Source organism: Manis javanica, chromosome 6 (genome assembly GCF_040802235.1).
Source record: "Manis javanica isolate MJ-LG chromosome 6, MJ_LKY, whole genome shotgun sequence".
In the NCBI taxonomy this organism is placed as follows: domain Eukaryota; kingdom Metazoa; phylum Chordata; class Mammalia; order Pholidota; family Manidae; genus Manis; species Manis javanica.
In genome coordinates this window covers 91,077,311-91,104,035 of record NC_133161.1, presented here as the reverse complement: position 1 = coordinate 91,104,035, position 26,725 = coordinate 91,077,311, and the positions used below count along the sequence as shown (strand labels likewise).

At 36.5% G+C, this 26,725-nt stretch overlaps 1 protein-coding gene across 6 annotated transcripts in view; it reads right to left on the bottom strand.

Moving 5' to 3' along the window:
* Positions 1 to 26,725, bottom strand: part of BCAP29 (B cell receptor associated protein 29) — a 74,172-nt gene that overhangs the window by 19,309 nt on the left and 28,138 nt on the right. The window contains exon 7 of one of the 6 annotated variants that reach the window (XM_073239041.1): positions 10,740 to 12,041. The exons of the other annotated variants lie outside the window; for them this stretch is intronic. Coding sequence (XP_073095142.1) covers positions 11,947 to 12,041 — 95 coding nt within the window. The 3' untranslated portion in view covers positions 10,740 to 11,946. Of the gene's footprint in view, positions 1 to 10,739; positions 12,042 to 26,725 lie in introns of those variants that run through there. 6 annotated transcript variants of the gene reach the window in all.

The following is a 26,725-nucleotide window of genomic DNA, read 5'->3' as shown; positions in this document are numbered from 1 at the left end:
CGATTTATAGACAATCTGGTTGTCTTTGTTCTTATTCTTTATAAAAAAGCCATCACAGGGGCATTTATATATTAAAAAAAATAAATCACTATCAACTAAAGTGCCTTTTATATTAATACTTTCTAGACAATTTTGTCAAATTAAACTTTGCATAGTTCTACATCTATATTATCCAATAATACTCTACATCTGTGTTGTTCAACATGGTGGCCACATTAGTGCAACTGAAGAACTGAATTTTCAATTTTACTCAATTTTATTTAATTTTATACTAGCCATGTGTAGCTAGCTAGCAGCTAGCCATATTGGACAGCAAAGCTTTATACTTTCTTCCTTACTTCTTTAGACCCATAAATCTAAATTACGTATTAAAGGTTGAATTTGACAGACTTATTGTCACTTGGTCAAAGTAAGGGTTAGGTATGGAAGTGATTTTTGGTAGTGGTTAGATTTCACTGGGACCACAGCCACAGAGTAAAGACTTATATATTAGTTTTCAATTTAGGTTCTACAAGGCATTTCCTAGAGGCTACTTGAAAATATGAAACACGTTGTTATCTTCAGACCTTACTAAAGATCTTTAGAAGCCTGGATTTCTGGCATATAGAAAGCAAGGAAGATCCCACAGTCTAGTAATGTCTGACTAGCCTATAATGGTGATTTTAAGAATGTTAGTCAGGAGCAAGAGGGTCTAAGGTCGCAGCACAAGATTCTGAGCTCACTTCCTCCCACAGACACAACAAATGGAGTAATTTGTTATTCTTATGGAATAATTCCATACTATATATGGAATAGTTCCCCCTGAAGGAAACCTACAAGTAGGAAATCCCCACTGAAGGGGATGAACACAGGCTTCACAAGAAGGGATGGCACAGAGATGGGTAGAAAAGAGAGATACAGTATCAATAAAGGGGGAAAAACAAACATACCCAGGTGTACTGTTCCAGTCAGGAGGGATCTCAAAGGTACAGAACATTTCCCTGAGGAGCAGGAGATTCGAGCTCCACATTAGCACCCAACCCTTAGATCCTGCACAGGAAAGATGAGCCCCCAAAATACCTGTATTTGAAAACTAACAAGAATACATCTAGGAAACTTACTGAACTGTAGGGGAAGCAAAACCTACTCTTAAAAGGCTCATGCACAGACTAGCTTGACCTAGAAAAAGAAACAAACACATCAGATGGAAAAGTGCATAAACAGGGGAAGGATATCCACTGACTAATCTTGGAATGCCTGCTGGAGAGGCAGGAGGCAACTGGGCCTTTTCCTGGGGACTGAGATACTGGTGGCAGCCACTGTCACTAAAGCATTCTGCCACGCTGATCCTGATGCTGGCAGCTGCCATTTTGGAATTTTCCTTCTAGACTATTAACACCAGGGGTGTGCCCTGCTGAGAGCCCCACATAAAGCTGTGCCTTGACAGGCCCCATCTGCCAGCATGCCCATAGCAGTGTAGCCAGCCATGTTGCAACTGGGCCTCACATTCATTGTTGGGCTGGGAGCTAGACCTGACAGTGTGCTGCAGTAGTTCCAGTGTTCCCACAACAGGAGACATAGACAGCCCACATAGGGAATACCCCTGGAGAATCTGGCTCTGGTGGCCAGGGAGGGATTGCACTTCCAGGTGCCACAGGACATCTATATAGGCTGCTCCTTCCAGACTGGGAGATGTAGCTCAACTACCTAATACATAGGAACAACACAGACAGTTAGGTAAAATGGGGAGATAGAGTAATACATTTCAAATGAAAGAATGAGACAAAATCTCATAAAAAAACAAAGCAGATGAGTAATCTGATAAAAATTTCAAAGTAATGGTCAAAAGATGCTTATTGAACTTCGTAGGATGGATGAATACAATGAGAACTCAACAAAGTGAGAAAATAGTAGCATGCACAAATCAGAGCTGAAGAATATATTAACAGAAATGAAAAATACACTAGAGGGAATAAACAACAGATTAGATTATACAGAACAGATCAGTGACCTGGAAAACAGGGTAATGGAAATCACCTAAACTGAATGGCTAAAAGATAAAAGAATCTGAAAAAAAAAAAAAAAGTTTAAGGGACTACTGAAACAACATCAAATCTACTAACATTCACATTACAGGGGTCTCAGAAGGAGAAGAGAAAGACAGAGAGGGGCAGAAAACTTATTTAAAGAAATAATAGCTAAAAATTTCCCTGACCTAGGGAAAGAAAGAGACATCCAGGTTTAGGAAGCACAGAGAGCCCCAAACAAATGTACCCAAGGTGGTCTACACCAAGACTCATAATAATTACAAAACAACAATTAAAGATACAGAGAGAATCTTAAAAGTAGCAGGAAAAAAGCAATAAGTTAAGTAAAAGAGAACTCCCATACAACTATCAATTGATTTTGCAGCAGAAACTTTATAGGCCAGAAGGGAATGGCATGACATTTTTGAAGTGGTGAGAGGAAAAAGCTCAAGCTAGGAATGCTATATGAGCATGGTTATCATTCACAGTTGAAGGGGAGATAAAACAGTTTCCTAGACAAGTAAAAGGTAAAGGAGTTAATTATCACTAAACTGGCTTTATAAGAAGTAGTAGAGGTACTTCTTTAAGTGAAAAGAAAAGGCCATACTAGAAATAAATTGTAGGAAAGAAAAAACATCTCATTGGTGAAGGCAAACATATAGTAAAGGTAATGCAACCGGGTATAAAGCTAGTATGAAGGTTAAAAGACAAAAGCAGTAAAATCAAGTCATTGTATAACTCAATTGTATATCTATAATATTTACTAAATTTAATAAATTAAATATTGTATATCTACCATAATTAGTTAAGAGATACAAACACAAAAAGAGATATAAAATATGATGTCTGAAACATAAGGTGTTGGGGAAAGGAGTAATATGTAGTGTTGTTAGAATATGTTCAAATTTAAGTGACCACAAACTTAAACTGTTATATACATAGGGTGCTATATATGTACCTCATGATATCCAAAAACCAAAAACCTCTGAAGGATACACAAACATAAAGAGAAAAGAATCCAAACATAACACTAAAGTCCTCGAATAACAAGAAAGCAGAATACAAGATACCTTTGAAACCAAAATCAGTCAAAGGGAGAAATAAAGTTTAAAAGCCTGTTTATTTCTTATAAACAGTTGTCCCATCTCCTGACCAGGCTGTAGCAGAAGAGAGGGCTCCACCCAACCTCTCTGGTCCAGATAAACCCTCCCTTGCCCATGTAATTAACAATTGATATGGAGATTAACTTACTCTCTCCACCCCTTGGAAACACCTATTGATATGCAGATGCACTAAAGCCAGGTGGGAGATTTTGGAAATATTGCAATTTTACCCACACAACTCATGTGTAAATATTGAGTATTCATCTCTAGAAGTTGAAGCCTCATTTTTAACAAAGCCACAAAACCACTACATATCTAAAATAATGATTCCTAGTATCATCACTCAGTGTTCAAATTTCTAATTGTTCCATAAGCAGACATTATTTTTAATATCTGCAAGAGTTCTGTGGTCTTGAGAAAGGAAATATATGTAAGAATAAAGAAGTCAACTGAATTACCTCTTTAGAATCAAATCAATTCTCTTTTTATAGGTCATTTAGAATGTTTATACTTTCTACTATCATAAAGCTACAAGGAATATCTTTATATTTATATTTTTGCTTGTCTAATTATTTCCTTAAGAGTAACTTTACGAGTGAAGAAGACAAGAGGGCATGGGTAAGAGGCTGTTGTCAAATACTGTCAAATAGTCCTCCCAGCCACATTGTATGAAAGTGACCATGTTCCAATTTTCCATGCATATACAACCCAAATGGATTCATATCCATTTGCAAATGAGGAAATGGAGTTGGGGATCAGAAGCCCTTCTGAGATGAGTAGGGCTAGGATCTAAATGAAGGTTGAGGCTGCCCAACTTAAAGAACATGGTATATGGTGGGGCAGGGGCTGAGGCTGAGTCTGGCTGCACAAGCGTCTGCCATTTGCTGGATGTACAGCCTTCCCCAATGGCCATATGTAATTGTAGTGCATCAACACTCAATAAAAACAAAAATAAAAAACAAGAAAGCAGAATAAAGAAGGAACAAAGAACTACAGAGATAACCAGAACACAATCAACAAAATGGCAATAAATACATACCTATCGATAATTACTTTAAATGTAAATGAACTAGGTGTGCCAATCAAAAGACACAGTGTGAATGAATGGATAAAAAAACAAGACCCTCATGAACATATCTCCTTGGGCAAGGGAAACAAAAGGAAAAATGAACAAGTGGGACAGTGCCTGCATTGGGTTATGGGTGGGGACTTGATAATGTGGGTAAAATGTAGTAACCACATTGTTTTTTCATGTGAAACCTTCGTAAGAGTGTATATCAATAATACTTAAAAAAAATTAAACAGCAAGGGACACCATCAGTAGAACAAAAAGGCATCCCACAGTACAGGAAAATATATTCATAAATGACATATCTGATAAGGGGTTGACATCCAAAATAAATAAAGAGCTCACATGCCTTAACAACCAAAAAGCAAGTAACACGATTAAAAAATGGGCAGAGGATTTGAACACACACTTCTCCAAAGAATAAATTCAGATGGCCAATAGGCACATGAAAAGATGCTCCACATCACTAGTCATCAGGGAAATGCAAATTAAAACCACAGTCAGATATCACCTCACACCAGTAAGGATGGCTGCCATCCAAAAGACAAACAACAACAAATGTTGGCGAGGTTGTGGAGAAAGGGGAACCCTCCTACACTGCTGGTGGGAATGTAAATTAGTTCAACCATTGTGGAAAGCAGTATGGAGGTTCCTCAAAATGCTCAAAATAGACTTACCATTTGACCCAGGAATACCACTCCTAGGAATTTACCCTATGAACGCAGCACTCAAGTTTGAAAAAGACAGATGCACCCCTATGTTTATCGCAGCACTATTTACAATAGCCAAGAATTGGAAGCAACCTAAGTGTCCATCAGTTGATGAATGGATAAAGAAGATGTGGTACATATACACGATGGAATATTACTCAGCCATAAGAAGAAAACAAATCCTACCATTTGCAACAACATGGATGGAGCTAGAGGGTATTATGCTCGGTGAAATAAGCCAAGCGGAGAAAGACAAGTACCAAATGATTTCACTCATCTGTGGAGTATAAGAACAAAGGAAAAACTGAAGGAACAAAACAGCAGCAGACTCACAGAGCCCAAGAATGGACTAACAGTTACCAAAGAGAAAGGGACTGGGTGGGAAGGGAGGGATAAGAGGATTAAAGGGCATTGTGATTAGCACACATAATATAGGGGTGCACAGGGAAGGAAGTATAGCACAGAGAAGCTTACTATGCTGATGGACAGTGACTGATGGGATATATGGTGGGGACTTGAAAATAGGAGGAATGCAATAACCACAGTGTTGCTCATGTGAAATCTGAGCATAGGATTGTATATCAATAATACCTTAATAAAAAAGAAAAAAAAAAACAAGACCCACCTATATGCTATATACAAGAGACTCACTTCAGATCTGAACACACACACAGAAAGTAAAGGTATGGAAAAAGATATTCCATGCAAATGGAAATGAAAAGAAAGCTAGGGTAGAAATACTTGCACCAGACAAACTAGACTTTAAAACAAAGGCTGTAACAAGAGACAAAGAAGGTCACATTAAAATAAAATAAAAAAGGGATCAGTTTAACAAGGAGCTATAACACCTATAAAAATTTATGTACCCAACAGAGGCACACCTAAATATATAAAACAAATATTACCAAATGCAAAGGGGGAAATTCACAGTAACATAATAATACTAGGTACTTTAACACCCCACTTAGATCAAAGAATAGAACAACCAGATAGAAAATAAGAAAACATTGGCCTTAAATGACATATTAGATCAGATACAGACTTGGTAGGCCATAAAAAAGTCTCAATATATTAAAATGTCTGAAATCATATGAAGTATCTTTTCTGACCATAATTACATGAAACTAGAAATCAGTTATAAGAAAAAAACTGGAAAAAACACAAATGTGTGGAAGCTAAACAACATGCTACTAAACAACCAATGGATCAATGAAGAAATCAAAGAAGAAATTAAAAAATATCTTGCAAGACATGAAGATGTAAACACAACTTTCCAAAATCTATGGGAGACAGCAAAAGCAATTCTAAGAGGGAAGTTTATAGTGATACAAGGCCTACGAAGAAACAAGAAAAATCTCCAAAAAACTATATCACATTACACTTAATGGTTCTAGAGAAAGAAGAACAAACAAAGCCCAAAGTTAGCAGAAGAAAGGAAATAATAAAGATCAGAGTGGAAATAAATGAAAGAGAAACTAAAAGTACAATAGCAAAGACCAATGGAATCAAGAGCTGGTTCTTTGAAAAGACAAACAAAATTTATAAACCTTTAGCCAGGCACATCAAGTAAAAAAGAGAGAGGACTCAAATAAATAGAATCAGAAATGAAAGAGAATTACAACTGACACCACAGAAATACAAAGGGTTAAAGAGACTACTATAAACAATTACATGCCAACAAATTGGATAACATAGAAGAAATGGATAAATTCCTAGAAACATACAATCTTCAAAGATTGAAACAGGAAGAAACTGAAAATCTGAACAGACTGATTTCTAGTAATGAAACTGAATCAGTAATCAAAAAACTTCCAAAAAACAAAATGACAGAACCAGATGGCTTTACAGGTGAATTCTACCAAACTCTTAAAGAGCCAATACCTATCCTTTTCATGCTATTCAAAAAATAGGAGAGAAAGGAATCCTTCCAAATTCACTTTGCAGGGCCAGAATTAACAATACCAAAGTCAGAGACACTACAAAAAATGAGAATTACAGGATAATATCCCTGATGAATACAGATGCAAAAATTCTCAACAAAATATTACCAGATGGAATTCAACAATACATTTAAAGGATTACACACCATGATCAAGTGGAATTTATTCCCAGATGCAAGGATGGTTCAATATCCACACATCAATCATGTATGCAATGTGATATGCCACATTAGCAAAATGAAAAATAAAAATCACATGATCATCTCAATAGATACAGAATAAGCACTTGACAAAATACAATATCCATTTGTGATTAAAAACTGAACAAAGTGGGTATAGAGGAAAGATACCTCAACCAAATATTATTAATAAAGGCCATATATTATAAACCTAAAGCTAACATACTTGAAAACTTCTCCTCTAAGATCAGGAACAAGAGAAGGATGCTCACTCTTGCCACATGTACTGAACATATTATTGGAAGTCTTAGCCAGAGCAATTAGGCAAGCAAAAGAAATAAAAGGCATGCAAATTGGTAAGGAAGAAGTAAGCCTGTCACTCATTGCAGATGACATGATACTACATATAAAAAACTCTAAAGACTCATCAAAAAGCTAATAAATGAATTTAGTAAAGTCATAGGATACAATATCAATATACAGAGTCTGTTGCATTTCTATACACAACTAATGAACTAGGAGAAAGAAAAATTTTAGAAACAATCCCAATTACAGTTGCAACAGAAAGAATAAAAATACTTAGGAATGATTAACTAAAGAGATAAAAGACCTGTACTCTAAAAACTGTATGACACTGATGAAGGAAACTGAAGATGACATAAATAAATGGAAAGCTCTTCTATGCTAATGATTAGAATTAACATTGTTAAAACAATGACACTACCAAAAGCATCTACAGATTCAACCCCTATCAAAATCCCAATGGCAGTTTTCACAGAACTAGAGAAAAATAATCCTAAAATCTGTATGGAACTACAGAAGACCCTGAATAGCCAAAGAAACTTGAGAAAGAGGAACAAAGTTGGAGTACCATACCCTCAGACTTCAAACTATATTACAAAGCTATAGTAATCAAAAAAGTATGGTAGTGACTGGCACAAAAGACATATAGATCAATGGAACAGACTAGAGAGCCCAGAAATAAATCCATGCTTATATGGTCAATTAACATGACAATGTAAGCATGAATATGTAATGGATAGAAGAAAGACCCTTTAATAAACTGTGCCAGGAAAACTGGACAGCTATATGCAAAAGAATGAAACTGGACCTCTTTCTTACACTACAAACAAAAATCAACTCATAATGAATTACAGACTTAAATGCAAGACCTGAAAACAAAACTCCTAGAAGAAAATACAGGAGTAAGTGCTCTGACATCAGTCTTAATATTATTTTGAGCCTGTCTATTAGGCAAGGAGAACAGGAGTAAAAATAAACAAATGTGACTAAAGCAAACTAAAAAGCTTTTGCCCTGTGTAGGAAACTCCACAAAACAAAGAGCCAACCTACTGAATGAGAGAAGATATTCTTCACAGATAACATATCCTATAAGGGGTTAACTTTCAGTTGTATACAAATAATTCATACAATTCAATATCAAAAAGCAAACCATTTGATTTAAAAATGGGCAGAGTACTTGAACAGATGTCTTTGCAAAGAAGACATATAGATTGATTCAACAGACATAGGTAATGATGCTCAATGTCACTAACCAAAATCACAGTATCACCTCACACCTGTCAGTATTAAAAGGACAGGAAATAATAAGCATTGGTGAGGATATGGATAAAAGGCAATTTTCATGCATTGTTTGGGGAATGTAAATTTATGCCATTATCTATGAAAAACAGTATGGAGGTTCCTCAAAAATTAAAAGTAGACCTATTTATGACCCAGAAATTCCATTTCTAGGTATTTATCCAAAGAAAACAAGAATGTTAATAAAAAAGATATATGTACCCTATGTTCATCACAGCATTATTTACAATAGCCGAGATTTGGAAGCAACTTAAATGCCCACTGATAGATGAATGGATAAAGAAGATGAGGTACACACACACACAAAATGTATACAATGGAATATTATGCAGCCATAAAAAGAATGAAATCTTGCCATTTGTGACAGCACAGGTGCATGCTAAGTGGAGTAAGTTAGAGGAGGACACTGAATGATTTCATGTATAGGTGGAATCTAAAAAACAAATGTACAAACAAAACTAAACAAAAACATACTCATGGACACAGAGAACAAACTAATGGTTGCTAGAGGGGAAGCAGGTGTGGGGATGGATGACATGGGTAAAGGAGATTAAGGGTTACAATCTTCCAGTTGTAAAATAAATAAGACACAGGGATGTAATATACAGCATAGGGAATATAGTCAATAATATTTCAACAACTTTGTATAGTGACAGATGGTAACTAGACTTGTGAACATTTCATAATGTATATAAACATCAATTCACTGTTGTACACCTGAAACTAACAAAATATTGTACATCAATCATTCTTCAATAAAAAAGTATGTTGGTCAGGAGTTTGTATTGAACAGGAATTCGTCTTAATGTTAAAAATGATTTATACTTAAATTTCTGACATGAATAAATTACTTAGGAAATTCAGTAAATCTTGGATTATGACTTACTGGTTCCTCATTAAGAACTTATCCTCATTTTTCTCATGAATTGTTAAGAGAGGGAATGAGTAAGGTGGTCCAACAAATCTGTAAAAGAAGGCAGAAAACCACTTGTATAGCTTAACCAGAAATTTCTTCTGAAAACTACTGGTATGAAGTTATAAAAAAATAACTGCAGACAAATCCTGCTTTTCTGGCACTTTTCAAGTCCATGTATGAACTGTGTGTATTTTGTATTTCAATGGATACTCATAAAACTAATGATTATTATCTTATTGAATTCAGTCCAATTAAGAGAGGCTGTTATTGTCTAGGAACCTTTTGGGCCATTTCCCAGTTCTTTCTCTATCTCTTACTTTATAAAAATAACGATATTCTGTTTTGGATACCTTCTACCTCCTTCTGGAACTGCCTTTGTGACTAAGGGATTATATAAACTTATCATCTGACATTTGAATATGCTTGTTTAATTTTGAACCATATTATTTTGGAAACAACATATATAGGAAAGACATTATTAGACAAAGAGGCTTGAGGTGATACATCTAAGTCACTATTTCAATTTTCTCACCTGCAAAAATGAGTTTCTCTCACTTGCCCATGGCTTTATGGAAATGCTGAGATATTTCATGAGAATGTTGGCCAGATTCTATCAGAAATTAGATTATGTCCTAGTCACCAGGAACTTTCTGAGACACATGCATCATTTATTAATATAGAGAACACCACCCAACTAACGTTACAGTGACATGTAATAAGACAAAACGTTTGTGTAAAATGTTTGCGTAAATGGCATGTAAGCAGTCCAAAAATATTTGTGGTTTTCCAAGTGCCAAACTCACATTAATTGAGCTATTTGCACAGTAGGGGGAACTGGTGAGACTAATGCACTGTGGAAATGTAGTGTATCACTATGATTTCTACCAGAGATAACAGACACTACCAGCTAAGCTCTGCCAGGAAGTGCAAGAGAAAATTTTAGAGGCACTGACATGACATGAAAGTTGGCTGTCGTACAACAGCTATAAGGATTCCACTAGAGGAAAACAATTTTAATTTGAAAAATTTCCATATACCTAATGTGGGTTTCTTTTCAGTATATTTGGTTCTATTTTTGAGAACTGCAAAGTATGATACACTGGAGCTGTTCAGTACACAATCCTTATTTGTACTATTCCTTTACCTGTGATCAATTATTGGACTGTTAATCTACAATAATACCTCTATGATATTTGGAAAGTAGACACACAAACTTCTGTTCATAAGGAATATAAATTGTGGTTTTAATTGTATTATGGTTATTTTTGTACATGCCTATATTGTCAGATCTGGTCTGTTTTATTAATCACCTTCCCATCATTACCCATTGTCTTATAGCCTCCTATCCATATGTTGATAAGGTTTGTTGACTGTACTTCCTTTGTATCTCACCAATCCATCTGCTCCACTCCATCTGTTACCACTGTTATCATCGCTAATTTAGATTACTAAAATGGGTTCCTCACGTAGTTTCCTGGTTACTCTAACTCATTGTTCACAGTACTGTTAAAGTGATTCTTCTTCGTCCTAAAAGCCCTTCCAATGGTGCTCCCAAAATGTCAATGTATAAACAGGGCATGTGAGTCCCTGCAAGATGGATCCTAGGCCTCTGCTCAACTCTCATCACTGCCATCTTATTTTGTGTTCCAATTATATGGAGCTCCCTTGTTATACTTCAAAAATGCCACGCTCTGTTTCAGTTACATGCTGCTCATTTTGTTAAATATCCTCCTTTAATCTCCCTGTCTCACTCATTCTCTCCTATTTCATCTGGCTAATTGACATTCACCCTCCAAAATGTCAAGAAATTGTGCTTGATCTCCACTGCTGGCTCCTACTTCTTCTTGAGCTGACCTCTGTTTCAGCACTTACCATGCTGAAGGCTAACTATGTCCCCACGAGGCTGTGGGCTGCTCAAGAAAATGAGCTTTGCCTTGTTTCTGTTCTGAGCACCCAGCACAGTGCCTACCACATGGAAGGTGCTTAAATACATTCCTTGCAGGAAGGAAAGAACAGATAAATATAAAGTCTAAGCTTTAAGCATCTGAAAAATTCACTTGTGTGGAACCAATTCATTTCTTAAAAATATGATAAATGTTGGGTAAACATGAGGTACTACTTTAGCCACTTGATGGGAAGCCTGGTTGCAACTAAAAACAATTATATCTTTAATCAAAAAACAAAATATTCAGGATAGCTAGAGAGCCACAAAGCAAACAGACTATTCTTTAAATATCTTGATAAAAATATAGTCATGTTACAAATACCACATGCTAATCCAAAATTAAAAACAAAATCAAACAAACAGCATCACAGAAACCAGTTAACAAAAAAAACCTAAAACACTGATTCTAGGAATGGGGAAGGGTATACACAAGATAAGCACAGAACATCTTGCAGTATCAAAAAATAAGGAAGTACTCAAAAAATTAAGACAAAAAAATCCACAATGATGGGATGTGTCAAAGGGAGACAGCAGCTAGCTGAAAGACACCCAGTGGCCCACAGTGGAAAACCTGGGAAAGAAAAATAAAAGTGTTAAATTACAACCAAAGAATGTAAGCTAGTTCAACCATTGTGGAAAGCAATATGGAGGTTCCTCAAAAAATTAAAAATAGAAATACCATTTGACCCGGAAATCCCACTCCTTGGAATTTACCCAAAGAATACTTTTCAGATTCAAAAAGACATATGCAGCCCTATGTTTATCACAGCACTTTTTACAATAACCAAGATATGGAAGCAACCTAAGTGTCCATCAGTAGATGAATGGATAAAGAAGACGTGGTACATATACACAATGGAATATTATTCATCCATAAGAAAGAAACAAATCCCACCCTTTACAACAACATGGATGGAGCTGGAGGATATTATGCTCAGTGAAATAAGCCAGGTGGAGAAAGACAAGTGTCAAATGATTTCCCTCACTTGTGGAGTATAACAATGAAGCAAAACTGAAGGAACAAAACAGCAGCAGACTCAGAGACTCCAAGAAGGGACTAGTGGTTACAAAAGGGGAGGGGTATGGGAGGAGGGGTGGGGAGGGAGGGAGAAGGGGATTGAGGGGTATTATGCTTAGTATACATGGTGTGGAGGATCACAAGGAGAAGAGTGTAGCACAGAGAAGGCACATAGTGGATCTGTGGCATCTTACTACACTGACGGACAGTGACTGCATTGGGGTATGGGTGGGGACTTGATAATATGAGTAAATGTAGTGACCACATTGTTTTTTCATGTGAAACCTCCATAAGAGTGTATATCAATAATATCTTAATAACAAAAATTATAACCCAAAGAATAAATGAATGCCCATGAGCCGCAGTGATAAAAATAAATAAGTAAATAGGGGAGAACAGACAGTATGTAAGCGTTTCAATTAATTTACATAGATACTCCACCATAAAGGACATAGAGCATAATCCTATGGGTGGGCTGTGAATGGTGACTTCTTTCCAAAGAGTGCAGTATTGATAGAAGGAAAGAAACGGCATCTATCTTTACAGCTGAAAAATCTGACAAACACTGCCTCAGCCAGGTGATTATGGTCAACACCCACAGTGGTAGATCATGTTGGTATGTTGTATGTACTTGTTACATTCTGAAGAAAATGGCACTTCACCCATGGCTCTCAAATCTTATAACCCTTGTTTAGTTATGAGAAAAACATCAGATAAATTCCAGTAGGGAAACATTCTACAAAATATCTGACAAGTACTTCTCTGAATTGTCAAGATCATGAAAAATAAAGGTAAGTTCTAGAAATTACTATAGTTAAGAGGAGCCTCGGGAGGCATAACTACTAAGTGGAATGTGGTATCCTGAATGAGATCCTGGAAAAGAAAAATGGTATTAGGTGAAAACTAAGGTGATAGGAATTATGTATGGGCTTTAGTCAATAATAATGTATCAATACTGGTTAATTAATTGTATAAATGTACCCCATTAATGGAAGACCTTAATAATAAGGGAAACAGTGTGGGGTTGTGTGGGAATTCTATGGACTATCTTGCTAATTTTTCTCTAAATCTAAAATGTTCTAACATAAAATGTTTATTTAAAAAATAGACAATTGGTCAACAAACAAAAAACAAATAATCCAATTAAAAAATGGGCAGAGGAACTGAACAGACAGTTCTCCAAAAAAGAAATACAGATGGCCAACAGACACATGAAAAGATGCTCCACATTGCTAATTATCAGAGAAATGCAAATTAAAACCACAATGAGGTATCACCTCACACCAGTAAGGATGGCTGCCATCCAAAAGACAAACAACAACAAATGTTGGCGAGGTTGTGGAGAAAGGGGAACCCTCCTACACTGCTGGTGGGAATGTAAATTAGTTTAACCATTGTGGAAAGCAGTATGGAGGTTCCTCAAAATGCTCAAAATAGACTTACCATTTGACCCAGGAATACCACTCCTAGGAATTTACCCTAAGAACGCAGCACTCAAGTTTGAAAAAGACAGATGCACCCCTATGTTTATCGCAGCACTATTTACAATAGCCAAGAATTGGAAGCAACCTAAGTGTCCATCAGTTGATGAATGGATAAAGAAGATGTGGTACATATACACGATGGAATATTACTCAGCCATAAGAAGAAAACAAATCCTACCATTTGCAACAACATGGATGGAGCTAGAGGGTATTATGCTCGGTGAAATAAGCCAAGCAGAGAAAGACAAATACCAAATGATTTCACTCATCTGTGGAGTATAAGAACAAAGGAAAAACAGCAGCAGAATCACAGAACCCAAGAATGGACTAACAGTTACCAAAGGGAAAGGGACTGGGGAGGATGGGTGAGTAGGGAGGGATAAGGGGGGGGAAGAAGAAAGGGGGTATTATGATTAGCATGCATAATGGGGAGGGTGGGAGAAAGGGGAGGGCTGTACAACACAGAGAAGACAAGTAGTGATTCTACAACATTTTGCTATGCTGATGGACAGTGACTGTAAAGGGGTTTGTGGGGGTGACCTGGTATAGGGGAGAGCCTAGTAAACATAATATTCTTCATGTAAGTGTAGATTAATGATAACAAAAAAAAAAAGAAAAGGGGGATTACTTCCTGATAGGATAAAACTAACTGTAAATCAATGATTAATGCATGCTTTAAATATCCTTAATTTTGATCATTTAAAGGGTGACAGATGATCAACTATGGAAATACATTTTTCTCATAATATTCCTTTCTCTTAAAAAAAAAGCAGCTCCTGTGTGGTGATCTCCAATAAGTTCTTCACAATGGTATAAAGGGCATATCAAAGTGTGGGCAAAGGGTTTGTTTGTGTTTATACAGAGGATCAAAGCCTAATTTGGCTACCCAGAAAAAGAACTAAGATACGATATGAAGAAGAACTGCCAACATCAACATACTCTGGAAGAGTCATTCCAGAATATGATCATCAAAAAACTTCAACAACAATCCTGGCACTGTTGCAGTTGTAGCTGCATTCATCCCACCGGTTCCTGGACTTGCCATTGGAATGAAGAAGGAGATATCTAAGCTGGCCTGTGCATACAGTAAAACAACCAATTTGACTGGAGGTATACTGTCAGAACTCAGCCAAGAATTAGGAGAAGTGCAAGTTGCAGCGCACCAAAATCTTGAGACTATAGACTATCTACTGTTAAAAGAACATATGGGATGTGAACAGTTCCCAGGATGGGTTGTTTTAATTTGTCTGATTTCTCTCAGACTGTTCAAGTACAGTTGGACAATATCCATTATATCATAGACAAATTTTCACAAATGCCTAGAGTGCCTAACTGGTTTTCTTGGCTTTACTGGAGATGGCTGGTAATTATAGATCTGCTTTGGTTATGTAACTGTATTCCTATTATGTTAATGTGTGTGTGCAATTTAATTAGTAGTTTAAAACCTATACACGCTTAAGTTACTCTACAAGAAGATACGTCAAAGAAATAATCAATCTTCCCACGTTTTCTTCCGTCTGCTACCTCTATAGCTTTTCTCTTCCTTCCTAATTACAACTCTTAAATAGAATTTGTGTCTCATATCGAATTCACCGAGTATCATAATTCCTCCAAGTGGTAAAGATACCTCAAGACAAATGCTGGGCATAGAAGCCACAGGGCATAAATCTGCAAAGAAGTAAAAAGCTAACCTTTTCAAACAATATGGCTTCTCTCTCACTTACCAACTTTACATTTCCCTGTATGGCCCCAGAAGATGACTGGTTAGCCAGAGACGGGTATGATTCCTCAAGGGAGGAAGAACCTAAGACAGGCACAGTCGCAGGGGGGCCATCAGGTGAGAAATTGAGGATCAACAGAGGTGAGGCTTAGAACCTCACCCCCCCTATTTTGAGAGAAATCTGCATCCGTGGATGTTTTGTTGCCCTTGTCTAGCTTGGATTAATACTTACTCTAGAGGCACACACCCGATCATCTACATTTGCCCTCACACAGCACTAAACTATGTTTTCTACCTTTATCTTGCATCTACTTACCACTTCAGCATTTTATTAAAAATAAAAATAATAATAATAATAAAGGGAGAAATGTGGGATTCACATATAAATCAAGTATAAAAATCAAATGAATATTCATATTTGACCTGATTGTTTATAGTTCATAATGCATGATCAAAACCGAAAGTTTCTGTGATGACTGCCCTTGCACTGTTCACCATCTAAGAATTTATTCAATATGGAAGAATTTTTTCACCATGTAAGAACTTGTTCGTTATGTTTCAGAAAATTGGAGACTGTTGCGAACTAGGCTTGGGGTTGATTAATGATTGTGCATTGAGTCCCCTATACAGAATTTTACTGTTGTTAACAACCATTTGATCAATAAATATGAGAGATACCCTCTCTCAAAAAAAAAGAATGGACTAACAGTTACCAAAGGGAAAGGGACTGGGCAGGAGGAGTGTGAGGGGAGGGATAAAGGCAGGGAAAAGGAAGGGGGCCTTACGATTAGCATGTATAATGTGGGGGGGGTGCATAGAGAGGGATGTGCAACCCAGAGAAGACAAGGAGTGAGTCTACAACATATTACTATGCTGACAGACACTGACTGTAATGGGGTTTGGGCGGGGGGGGACTTGGTGGAGGGGGAAGTCTAGTAACCATAATGTTCTTCATGTAATTGTAGATTAATGATAATAAAATGAATTTTAAAAAAATAGACAATAGGAAAAAAACAAAACAAAATAAAGCACCATGTATATAGAACCAGACATGGTAATATTCACTAGGCTATGAGTACTATCTAAGCAAAAGCCTAAAATATGATACCCAAATTCCTTTGTTTTAAATAAATATTAAAATTTTCATCTTTATAAAATATTTTGATGCTTTAAAACTATATATTATAGTATGTATGAAAAAATAAACAAGAACCAAGTTGGTAATATTTAAAAAAGTCAGTGAGTAGGCTGTGAGAAAGTGGATAAAGGAAAAGCAAGCATTCTAGTAAAGGAGCATGAACTTCATAAAGCATTTAAAATTAGGGTTACTAATAATAGTGTTTTGAAATCATAATTAGGATCAATATGTGCAACAAATACAGAAAGAGCTGTGAGAAATAAGCTCTTTAACAGTAATGGCAAACTTTACTGTTTTCATCAAGGATATGAGGAAGGAAATTTTTCTGGTAGTCTCCAATGCTGAGAATCTGTGAAATGTTTTAAGAGTCCCTCCAAAGATTCCTGCTGCTCATGACTATGAAAGATGAAGCTGTTACACAGATGAAACATCCTAAGACAAGGAAGTTACCCACTCAGCCATCCATTCAGCAACTGATGGAATGCCTACTAGGCATTAGGCACTCTTCTCAGTGCTCAGGGTATGGTGAAAAGTCAGTGAGGGTCTTTGCTCTCCTAACACTGATTGTCAAGTGGGGAGGAAGACACACAATAAAGAGACCTACCAACAGTAAGTGGTAAGTTTCATGCACAAAGTTAAAATGGGGTGAAGGGACAGAGAATGACTGTATGGCTATAACAGACTGAGTGGTCAGAAGAGGTTTTTCTAAAGAGGTGACATTTAAGCTACTATCAGTTCTGTCTGCTTGGAAGGCCTAGAAACAATGACACTCCAGAAGCAATGTGCTGAACTAGGACCCAGATTTTATTTTCCAAATGCCATTCCCCACCTATAGGAACCAAGGTTTGTTGAAATGGTCGATTCAAGGGCTGGAGGAGGAAAAGTACAAGATGAGCTTAGAATACCTTGTTATACCAGAAAGTAAGTGCTCACAAAACGGGGGCATGGCAGAATGATTCAGGACCCAGACTGAAAAGATTCCCACTGGCCAAATCTGAGACAATCTGAATAATAAAATATAATGGACATAATGGATTATAAATTGAGCAAGTTAAACAAATACAAACACATAAATAACTGGGGCATAAAGGAAAGTTCATCCTTATAATAGAATGGCATCTAACAAATGTAGAAGGAATAAGAGAATTAGAAAATCATCATTTGGACAATATCAAAATAAGAAGTGAAAGAGTAGTACTAAGAGAGTGGGAGAAAAGGATAAAGTGAATGTAAAATGTTATCATTTGGGTTAACTAAGTGAAGGGTGCAGAGGAATTTTTAAAATATTATTTTTACATCTTTCCTGGGAGTGTGAAATTATGTCTGAATAAAAAGTTAAAAGGAAAAAAAGAAATTTTTCTCTGAAATAGAGACAGAGAAGTTAGGTAGTAACTGGAAAAATATGAGACAAAGGGACGTTTTTGCTTTTCTGTATAGGAGATCCCAGAAGACGTCTTAAGATGACAGGAAATGTGGGGGTTATTGTAGAAACAAAATTCCTGAGAAGAATAGTGGTGTTGGAATCCACAGCCCTAGAAAAGGGATTATTTAATCCACTGTAACCCAAGGACAGGCAGAGAGTTTGACCTATGCTGTGTGGAGGATGGTAGTTTTGCTGGTGAGAAGATGAAGTTTTTGCCTGATTAATTCTTTGTGACCAACTAAGTAGGGTAGACTTAGAATTCAGAAGTGACATAAAAAGATCCAACAGAATTTGGAGAGCAGAAAAGTGAAGATTTTAGAGATTTGCAAAAGGACTGTCACATAGTGTTGAGGGCCCATTTGAATTCAGTGACCATTTATTTAAAGCAAAAAGTCGGTCCCTTCAGGACTGTCACATAGTGTTGAGGGCCCATTTGAATTCAGTGACCATTTATTTAAAGGAAAAAGTCGGTCCCTTCAGAAATGCTGAGATGTTTTTGGGTGCAGATACCAAGTAATTGGACATTTGGCTGTTACCAGGGGTAGGTCCTTGAGTGCCATGGGAATGGAGGAGGAAGAGGGGAGGGAGAAGGGATAGGGCAGGGAGATGAAGGAGACATGTAGTTTGTAAGAACGTTAATCATGATGAACCATGCATGAACTGGGTGAGGAGGGAGATAGGGCACCAGAGTCAGTGTCAAGGTGTGGGACTTTTTCTTATCTATTATATACCAGGCTGGAACACCAGGTGCATGCTGGAGACACAGAGGTGATTTAGATGTGCCCCTTGCCTTCATAGCACTTACAATCTAGTAAGAAAGGTAAACAAAGATAACATTTCTACAGAGTACACTATGAAATAAGTGGCCATGCAGGAATAAGGAGGCCTGGAAGGTGGCCACTTAACCCCAACAGAAGGGAGAGCATTTTCAGGAAGTCTAGAGGTGACAACGTTGGAAGAGAAACTACTGAGAAAAGTGAAGGCAGAAGGGTGTTACAGGCAGATGGACCAGCAGGCCTGGGCAAAGGGGAGAAGTATGAAATACCACTGTAAGGAGAACTACAGACTGTGTATTTCATAAAGCTGCGCATAAAATTTGGATTGGACAAGGGTGGGTGACAAAGCTGGAGATGATGCTGGGGACAAGATCACAGAAGACTGTGTGTGCCATCCTGAAGACCATAAAGGTGACAGTAATGAGGTTTAAATAGTGCAGAGGTATGATCAGATCTGTGATGTTGACAAACTGCTCTGGTGGCGTTGTGTAGAAACGCCCCTAATGCTCTGCAAGAGGAAGATTACAATGTGTCTGCAATAGAAGCAAAGCTGCATTAAGTAATTATACTATAGAGTAAATGGTAATGAATAAAACCAAGTATAGTTTACTCTTCTCATGCAAAGAACATATGGGAAATGAATGATTTTTCTTCAGGTCTCAATTTCTCTACCTGCCACTAGGTATATTAATGCCTGCCCATCTCTTCCGGGGAACTGGGAATACGAATGAGGTTCATGGCTCAAGTATTTTGAGTTTTAGAGAAGAAATGGACTTAAGACATGATAATACTCTAAAGATTACTGGCCAGGGAGGGAATAGATAAACAGGGTTTCTGATTTAATAAATAAAATCAGCCCCATTGTATGTGCAGTTGGTGAAAGAAGTATCAATAATACATAAAGACTTCCTTTATTAATCTTAGGTTGCTAAGCAATATATTTAAGAAAACAATTTTGGCTCTTTTACTCAGCAAACAGTAATTACAAACTATAACTTAAAAATCAGGATCTACATTTCAGGCAAAGAACTAAGTACAGATTATATAAATTGCTTTGAAAAGGGTATGCTTTATAAAGCAATTTCATGTGTAAGCATAAGCAGCACATGGAATCTAGAAGAATTCCCAACCCATCATATACGAGAATTGAAGATGTAAATTTTTTTTGACTATAAACAAAGAACTAGTTTTACTATACAGTATTCAGTGATCAGTATTCAATAAGCACTTAGGTGCATAGCAAATTTTACAGCAGCATTAACAGCAGAACCAAATTATTTTCAGCATCATTTACTCTATAAAGGGTACTCTTTATTTGAAGATCCTAAATAATAAATACTTAAGTCTAGATAGCAAATATTTTTAGCTCTCTGTACCACTCAGACTCTGTCCAGTCTACTCAACTCTGGAGTCAACAGAAAATATGTAAACAAGTGCACCTCTGTTCTAATAAAATTTAATTTATAAAAGCAAGACAGGGAATATGGTCAATGATTCTGTAACACCTTTCTACATTGATAGACAGTAACCACTCTATAGGGGGTGAGGATTTAATAATATGGGTAACTGTTAAACCACTGTGTTGCACATTTGAAAAAACATAAGATTGTGTATTAATGACACTTCAATTTTAAAAAAAAAGTAGGCTGGATTTGGCCCATGGGCCATAGTTTGCTGGCCCTGTTCTAATATAACACTTTCAAGTTTCATCTGTTCCTTTTTTTTTTTTTTTTGAGAAGGCATCTCTCATATTTATTGATCAAATGGTTGTTAACAACAATAAAATTCAGTATAGGGGGGTCAATGCTCAATGTACAATCATTAATCCATCTCAAGCCTAATTCTCGTCAGTCTCCAATCTTCTGAAGCATAACGAACAAGTTCGTACATGGTGAACGAATTCTTACATACTGAATAAATTCTTACATGGTGAACAGTACAAGGGCATTTACCACAGAAACTTTCGGTTTTGATCACGCATTATGACCTATAAACAATCAGGTCAAATATGAATATTCTTTCATCTGTTTCTTTTAAGTTAGAAATTTACTAAGAACTATAAAATAAAGTACCAGAATCTAAGAGGAAGGTCCAAATTATACTGAAAGTTTTAAAAAGTTTCCCATTTTATCTCTACCAATTTTTCTTATAGAGGAAACAAAGGGATAGTGCAATGAAATTTAATTTTAGAAAGAACAGGTTTTTTTCTTTAATTTTCCAGCTCATTTTCTTAGCTGACTACTTTCGATTCATTTCAAAAGTGACTGAGTCAAGAAACAAAAGAGGTGATAATTTGGAGGAGACAAGTTTGATTTTGGAAAGCTGATTTGAGACTCTGGTTGAATTTTCACATGGAAATGCCCCCATCAGGCACCTCTAAAGCAAAAACTCATGCTTCAGCTTCTAAAGCAAATATGAATTCATCTCACTGGTGTGCTGAACTTTTAAACACCAGCCAAGTGAAACACCCTGGGCCCAACTAACGTCTTTCTAAGACACTCACAGAAAAGAACAGCGCTTGCTTACATTCATTCATATATATATATATATATATATATATATATATATATATTCCCATTGCTTATTGCCAATTCTACTTTTTGAGGGGTTTTATTTTAATTAATTAATTAATTAGCCTAATTTTTAAAGTATCATTGATATACAATGTCATGATGGTTTCACATAAACAACACAGTGGTTTCAACATTCACCCATTATTATCAAGTCCTCACCCCTTCTATTGTACTCACTGTCTATCAGCGCAGTAAGATGTTATAGAGTCATTGTCTTCTCCACGCTGTACTGTCTTCTCCGTGACCTACCTGTATTGTGATTGCAAATTATAGTGCCCCATAATCCCCTTCTCCCTCCACACCTATCTTCCCCAACCTCTTCCCTTTGGTAACCACTAGTCCCTTCTTGGTGTCTGTGAGTCTGCTGCTGTTCTGTTCCTTTTGTTATGAGAACAGCACTTTTATTATATTTTGCTTTTATAAACCAACCCCACATTTAATGAGCAAATGAACAATTCAAACATCCAACGCTGAATGTTTTACAACTGATCAGGCTGTGCTAAAGTCTTTATCTTTTTCAATTTAAAACCTTGTAAAGGATTTTACCTTAAATTTGATTATCTGTTCATTATGCTATATGAAAAAGGCAGTACTACATGCATTTGGAAAGTCAGTGTCAGAAAAATTATCCCTAAACTTAAGAAAGATGTTTTAAATTAGTTTTGACAATTTTTTTTAGCTTGAAAATTAAAGTCTAAACTTTATTTTGCTTCAGTCATTCCCTATTTAACATGGAAAGTTTTCTGATAGAAATAATAATAATAATTGTAATAATAATGTCTCACAATTTTTGAAGTTTTAACATAGCCCAGTCTCTGGGCCATGTGCTTTACATAGGCAACAACTTCATGAAGAAGTACAGCTTCTACTAAGTATCTTCCCCAGGGGCACACAGGGGCTAGTGAGTGAAAGCTTGTCTCAAACCAAGTTTGAGTAATTTTAAACTCCACATTCCCAAATACTAGATGTTTTCAACATCTTAAACAAAGAAATTGTGCAAAAGACTTCCTTAATAAAGAGATCTACGCATTTGAGTTATTTCATTCTTTTCTCTAAATTTCTGTCCACAAATTGGTAAAAGAGTGCTTCTTGCTCTCCATTTTCTTGCTAACAATTTGCTGCCACCTCTGCATTTATTTCAGAATACCTTCTGGATTTCTAAGCATGGTACCCATGGCCCCCAGATCTTGTCTCAGCTTTCTTGCCAGCCTCACTCCCACTCTACCCTGCTACAAACCACAAGCTTAGGCACAGTGGCTTTTTATCTGTGGTTTCTGTGCCTGAAGCTGGGGGAGGACACTCACTGTCCATCTCTGCTTCTGAAATCCCTTTCATCCCTGAGATGCAGCTCAAATGATACCTCCTCCATGAATTTTACCCCAACTCTGCCAGTAAGAATCAATCTCTCGAGACTCTGTGCTATCATAGCTATTTGTATTACACCTTTATTTTGGCTTTTATCATCTCTTGCCCTTACACTTTTGCCTCAGTAAATTTATCTATCTTTCTCATTAGGTATCTTTGAAGACTGGGATGGCAATGTGTTCATCTTGGTACCCCTCACAGCTTCCAGCACAATACTGTGTAGATAGCAGGTACAAGTAAAAGTTCATAAATCAAACTGAGCAGACTCCATGTTGCTAAAACCCTTCTAATATGTAACCCTGCAGGAAAATGCGGCCATTTGCAGAATCCCAAATCTTAGGAACTGAGCCTCCAAAAACTGTTTAGGAATACTTGGTCCATGAAGGTTGCAGGAACATTCTATATGGCAGAAGAATATGCTATTGATCCAGCATAAAGGACAAAGTGGGTTTTAGGAAAATCACTCTGTGTGAAAACTTATTGAAATGACATGCAAACCTTCAGAAGTGTTGGGTAAACAAAATTTACCTTTGACAACCTCTTGCCAAGAATTAAGAAGGTGAAACAAGAAGAGGGAGGAAGTGAAGGAAAATACTGTCTTCTGAAGAAAAGATGAAGCTGCAGACATTGGTGCAGTAGCCCTGGGAGAGGAGGGGCCTGGCTGAACTAGCATTTGCTCCCAAGTGTCACCTTCCTCATCCATCCTAACATCTTCTAACTACAGCAGCCTTAGGCTACTCATACCTTCTGCTCCTTTTTGCAACTTCGAAGTATCTTTCAAAGAGTAGAATTTCATAAGACAAGTTTATAATTATACATAGCACTTTTTTTAAAATTAAGGTATCGATATACAATTTTATGAAGGTTTCACTGAGCAACATTGTGATTTCAACATTCACCCATATTATCAAGTCTCCCTCAAACCCCACTGCAGTCATTGTCCATCAGCGTAATTACACATAGCATTTTATACTGTAACTATCTTCTAGATCATCAGTAGGCTTAATATTATTAATATATATTGAAAAGTAGCAGTACCTCCCTGTAATCCAGGGAGGTTTTACTAATTAAATGACTGAGAATTAAATGACTAGAGGTGAGTAGTTATCAGGTAAAACCTCTGCAGATTTTTCTCAGCCTCATCCACAAATAGTGGTATGCGCCAGAGTCCTATGTTGAGACCTCTTCTTTCCCACTCACTGGTCTTCGTTGATGTTCTCATCAACTCCTTGACTTAACTCTCAGTTACCTGTGTGCGTGGCAGTTGAGACTCCATCTTGAGACTACCTTTCTTCCAATATTCAAGCTCATATGTCCAACTATTCTTTCAGCATTTTCACTAGTATATCCTGAGGGTCCCTCAAACTCAGCATATTTATAACCAAACTTTTTATTTCTGCTTCCCCTCTCCCCAGAGAAAGCACCCCACTCCTCCTTTGGTCCTGATCTTGGTTAAAAGCATTATATACCTAGTCAACTAAATTAGAAATCTGGAGTCATCTTAAACTTCTACTTCTCCTCATTCCCGAAATCTTGTTGATTCTGCCTGCCTTCTAAAATCCCTCTGAAGATGAAATTTAATAACCCTGTGGACAAAGAAAGATTCCACAAGTTTCCAGAAGGCAAAATAAAACAGGCCATATACAAAAAGGATCAGGGGTGGAACTCTGGCCATGTCAACAGAAACAATAGAAGCTGGAAGATAATGGAGCCCTGCCTTCAAATTTCTGAGGTTGAACATTTATTTGTCAACCAAGGGTGAAGCTAAGATAATAACCATTTTCAGGAAAAAATCAGACATACATGCCTTCACAGCATTTCCCTTTCACATAATCTTTGTCAGGAAGCTACTGGGTAATATGTTGTACCAAAAGGACAGAGTAAATAGAAAGCATAAAACATGGGATCCAGGAAGAGGGCATCAACACAGGTAAGAGGCAAAGAGGTCCCCATAATGATGATGTGTTGAATATATAGTTATAATAATGTGATGTAATACAAATTATGATTATGTCCATATTGGAAGGATGGGGGATGGGAAGAGTGTGTGAGAAGTTGGGTTAGATGAGAGCACTAAGTCCTTCTCTTCCATATAAGAAAGTCAAAAATCATATTCCACATTCTTAAAGATAAAAAATAACTGTCTACACATAGCATTTAGAAATTTTGAGGTAAGTATCAGACAAGATATCTGAGTGAGTTGAATGTAGTTGCTTCTGGGGATGGGTCTCAGGGGACTGCTGTTTCATTATAAGCCTTGTAATATGATTTGAATTTTAAGTTTATGTATATAAGAAACTGATAAAAATAAAGAAATAAAAAACTAGATACTCTATTTAAGGATTACAGCAACTTTGTGTTAAAACCCCATAAGCAAAGACTCTCAGAGATGGAAAGAGCTCTAGAAACTTACTCTCATTTCTTATTTCCATAGCATAATATTTTTAATGAAAAGATGTTGATTTCTTTACTCAAATCATTTCTCCTTTCATGCAAAGTTGTATCATTCCGTATCAATAGCTGCAATAGATGTTCCACACAAAGCACCACACAGTGTAACACTAATGAGAAGTGGTTATGTTTGCTGGCATATATCCCTCTCCTCTTCTTCCCTGTGTCCCACCGAAGGGAGTTAAATGTTTAAGATTTGAGACTCCATTCCATATAACACACTTGGGTTATGAGCTAACAGATGGGTAAAACATGCCAGGTCCTGCCCTAATGATCCTAAGCCTGCATGAAACATTTTCCTACTGTGAGGAATATGGTTTAATTAACCACCTGCTGAACTTCAGTTGGGGAAAGAGGTAAGTTAATGTGAAGTTTTCTCTCATGAAAAATAAAATACAGTTTTTACAGGTCAGAAAGCCAGCAATGAAAGTAGTTCTTGATGGTCACTTTTGCTTCATTATATTATTCGGATATATATACAGACATTAAAGGTTACTCGCCTACTCCCTCATTTTACAGAAGAGAAAACTGTTACCTAAAATGGTCAGTGCCTGGACCAAGACTACCCAGTGTATTTTCAGACCCTGCAATGTAATTCATGTAACTCAGTAGAAGGTTAAACAACTTCTTATCTTTGGTAGAAAAAACTGAGAAAAGAATGACTTAGTTAGATAACTCTAGCCAAAAATCAAATGCCTTAGATTATCTGGGTATTTGGAAGACAGTGTTTTTGTTTCTTAACCCTTTTGTTTTTTTATTTCATTATACAGGTAAAAGATTCATTACAGAAAATAATTTAAACTCTAGAAAATAAAATCTTCATTGTACATGGCAAAAGTAACCATTGTTAATAGTTTGGTGTATTTCTTTTGCTGAAATAATTTGCAGAATCCCAAATCTTAGGAACTGAGCCTCCAAAAACTGTTTAGGAATACTTGGTCCATGAAGGTTGCAGGAACATTCTATATGGCAGAAGAATATGCTATTGATCCAGCATAAAGGACAAAGTGGGTTTTAGGAAAATCACATATTACCTAATTACCTATTAATTACATATTGCCTATTACCACATCAATCAAATAAATGATACTATTCTTTCTTAATAGGGATGTTTCTTCAGTTAATAAAAGAAGGGAGGGAGATAGCAATGAAGAATCTTCTAAATGTGTACATGTTTTTTCTTATTCAAATCATAAAAGTTCATTAAACAGTAATGAAGTAAAAAATGTATTATGACCAAACCAACAATTTTTTAAAGCATTAATAATTAAAAAAAAGATGGTGGCTTTGACATAACTATAAATTTA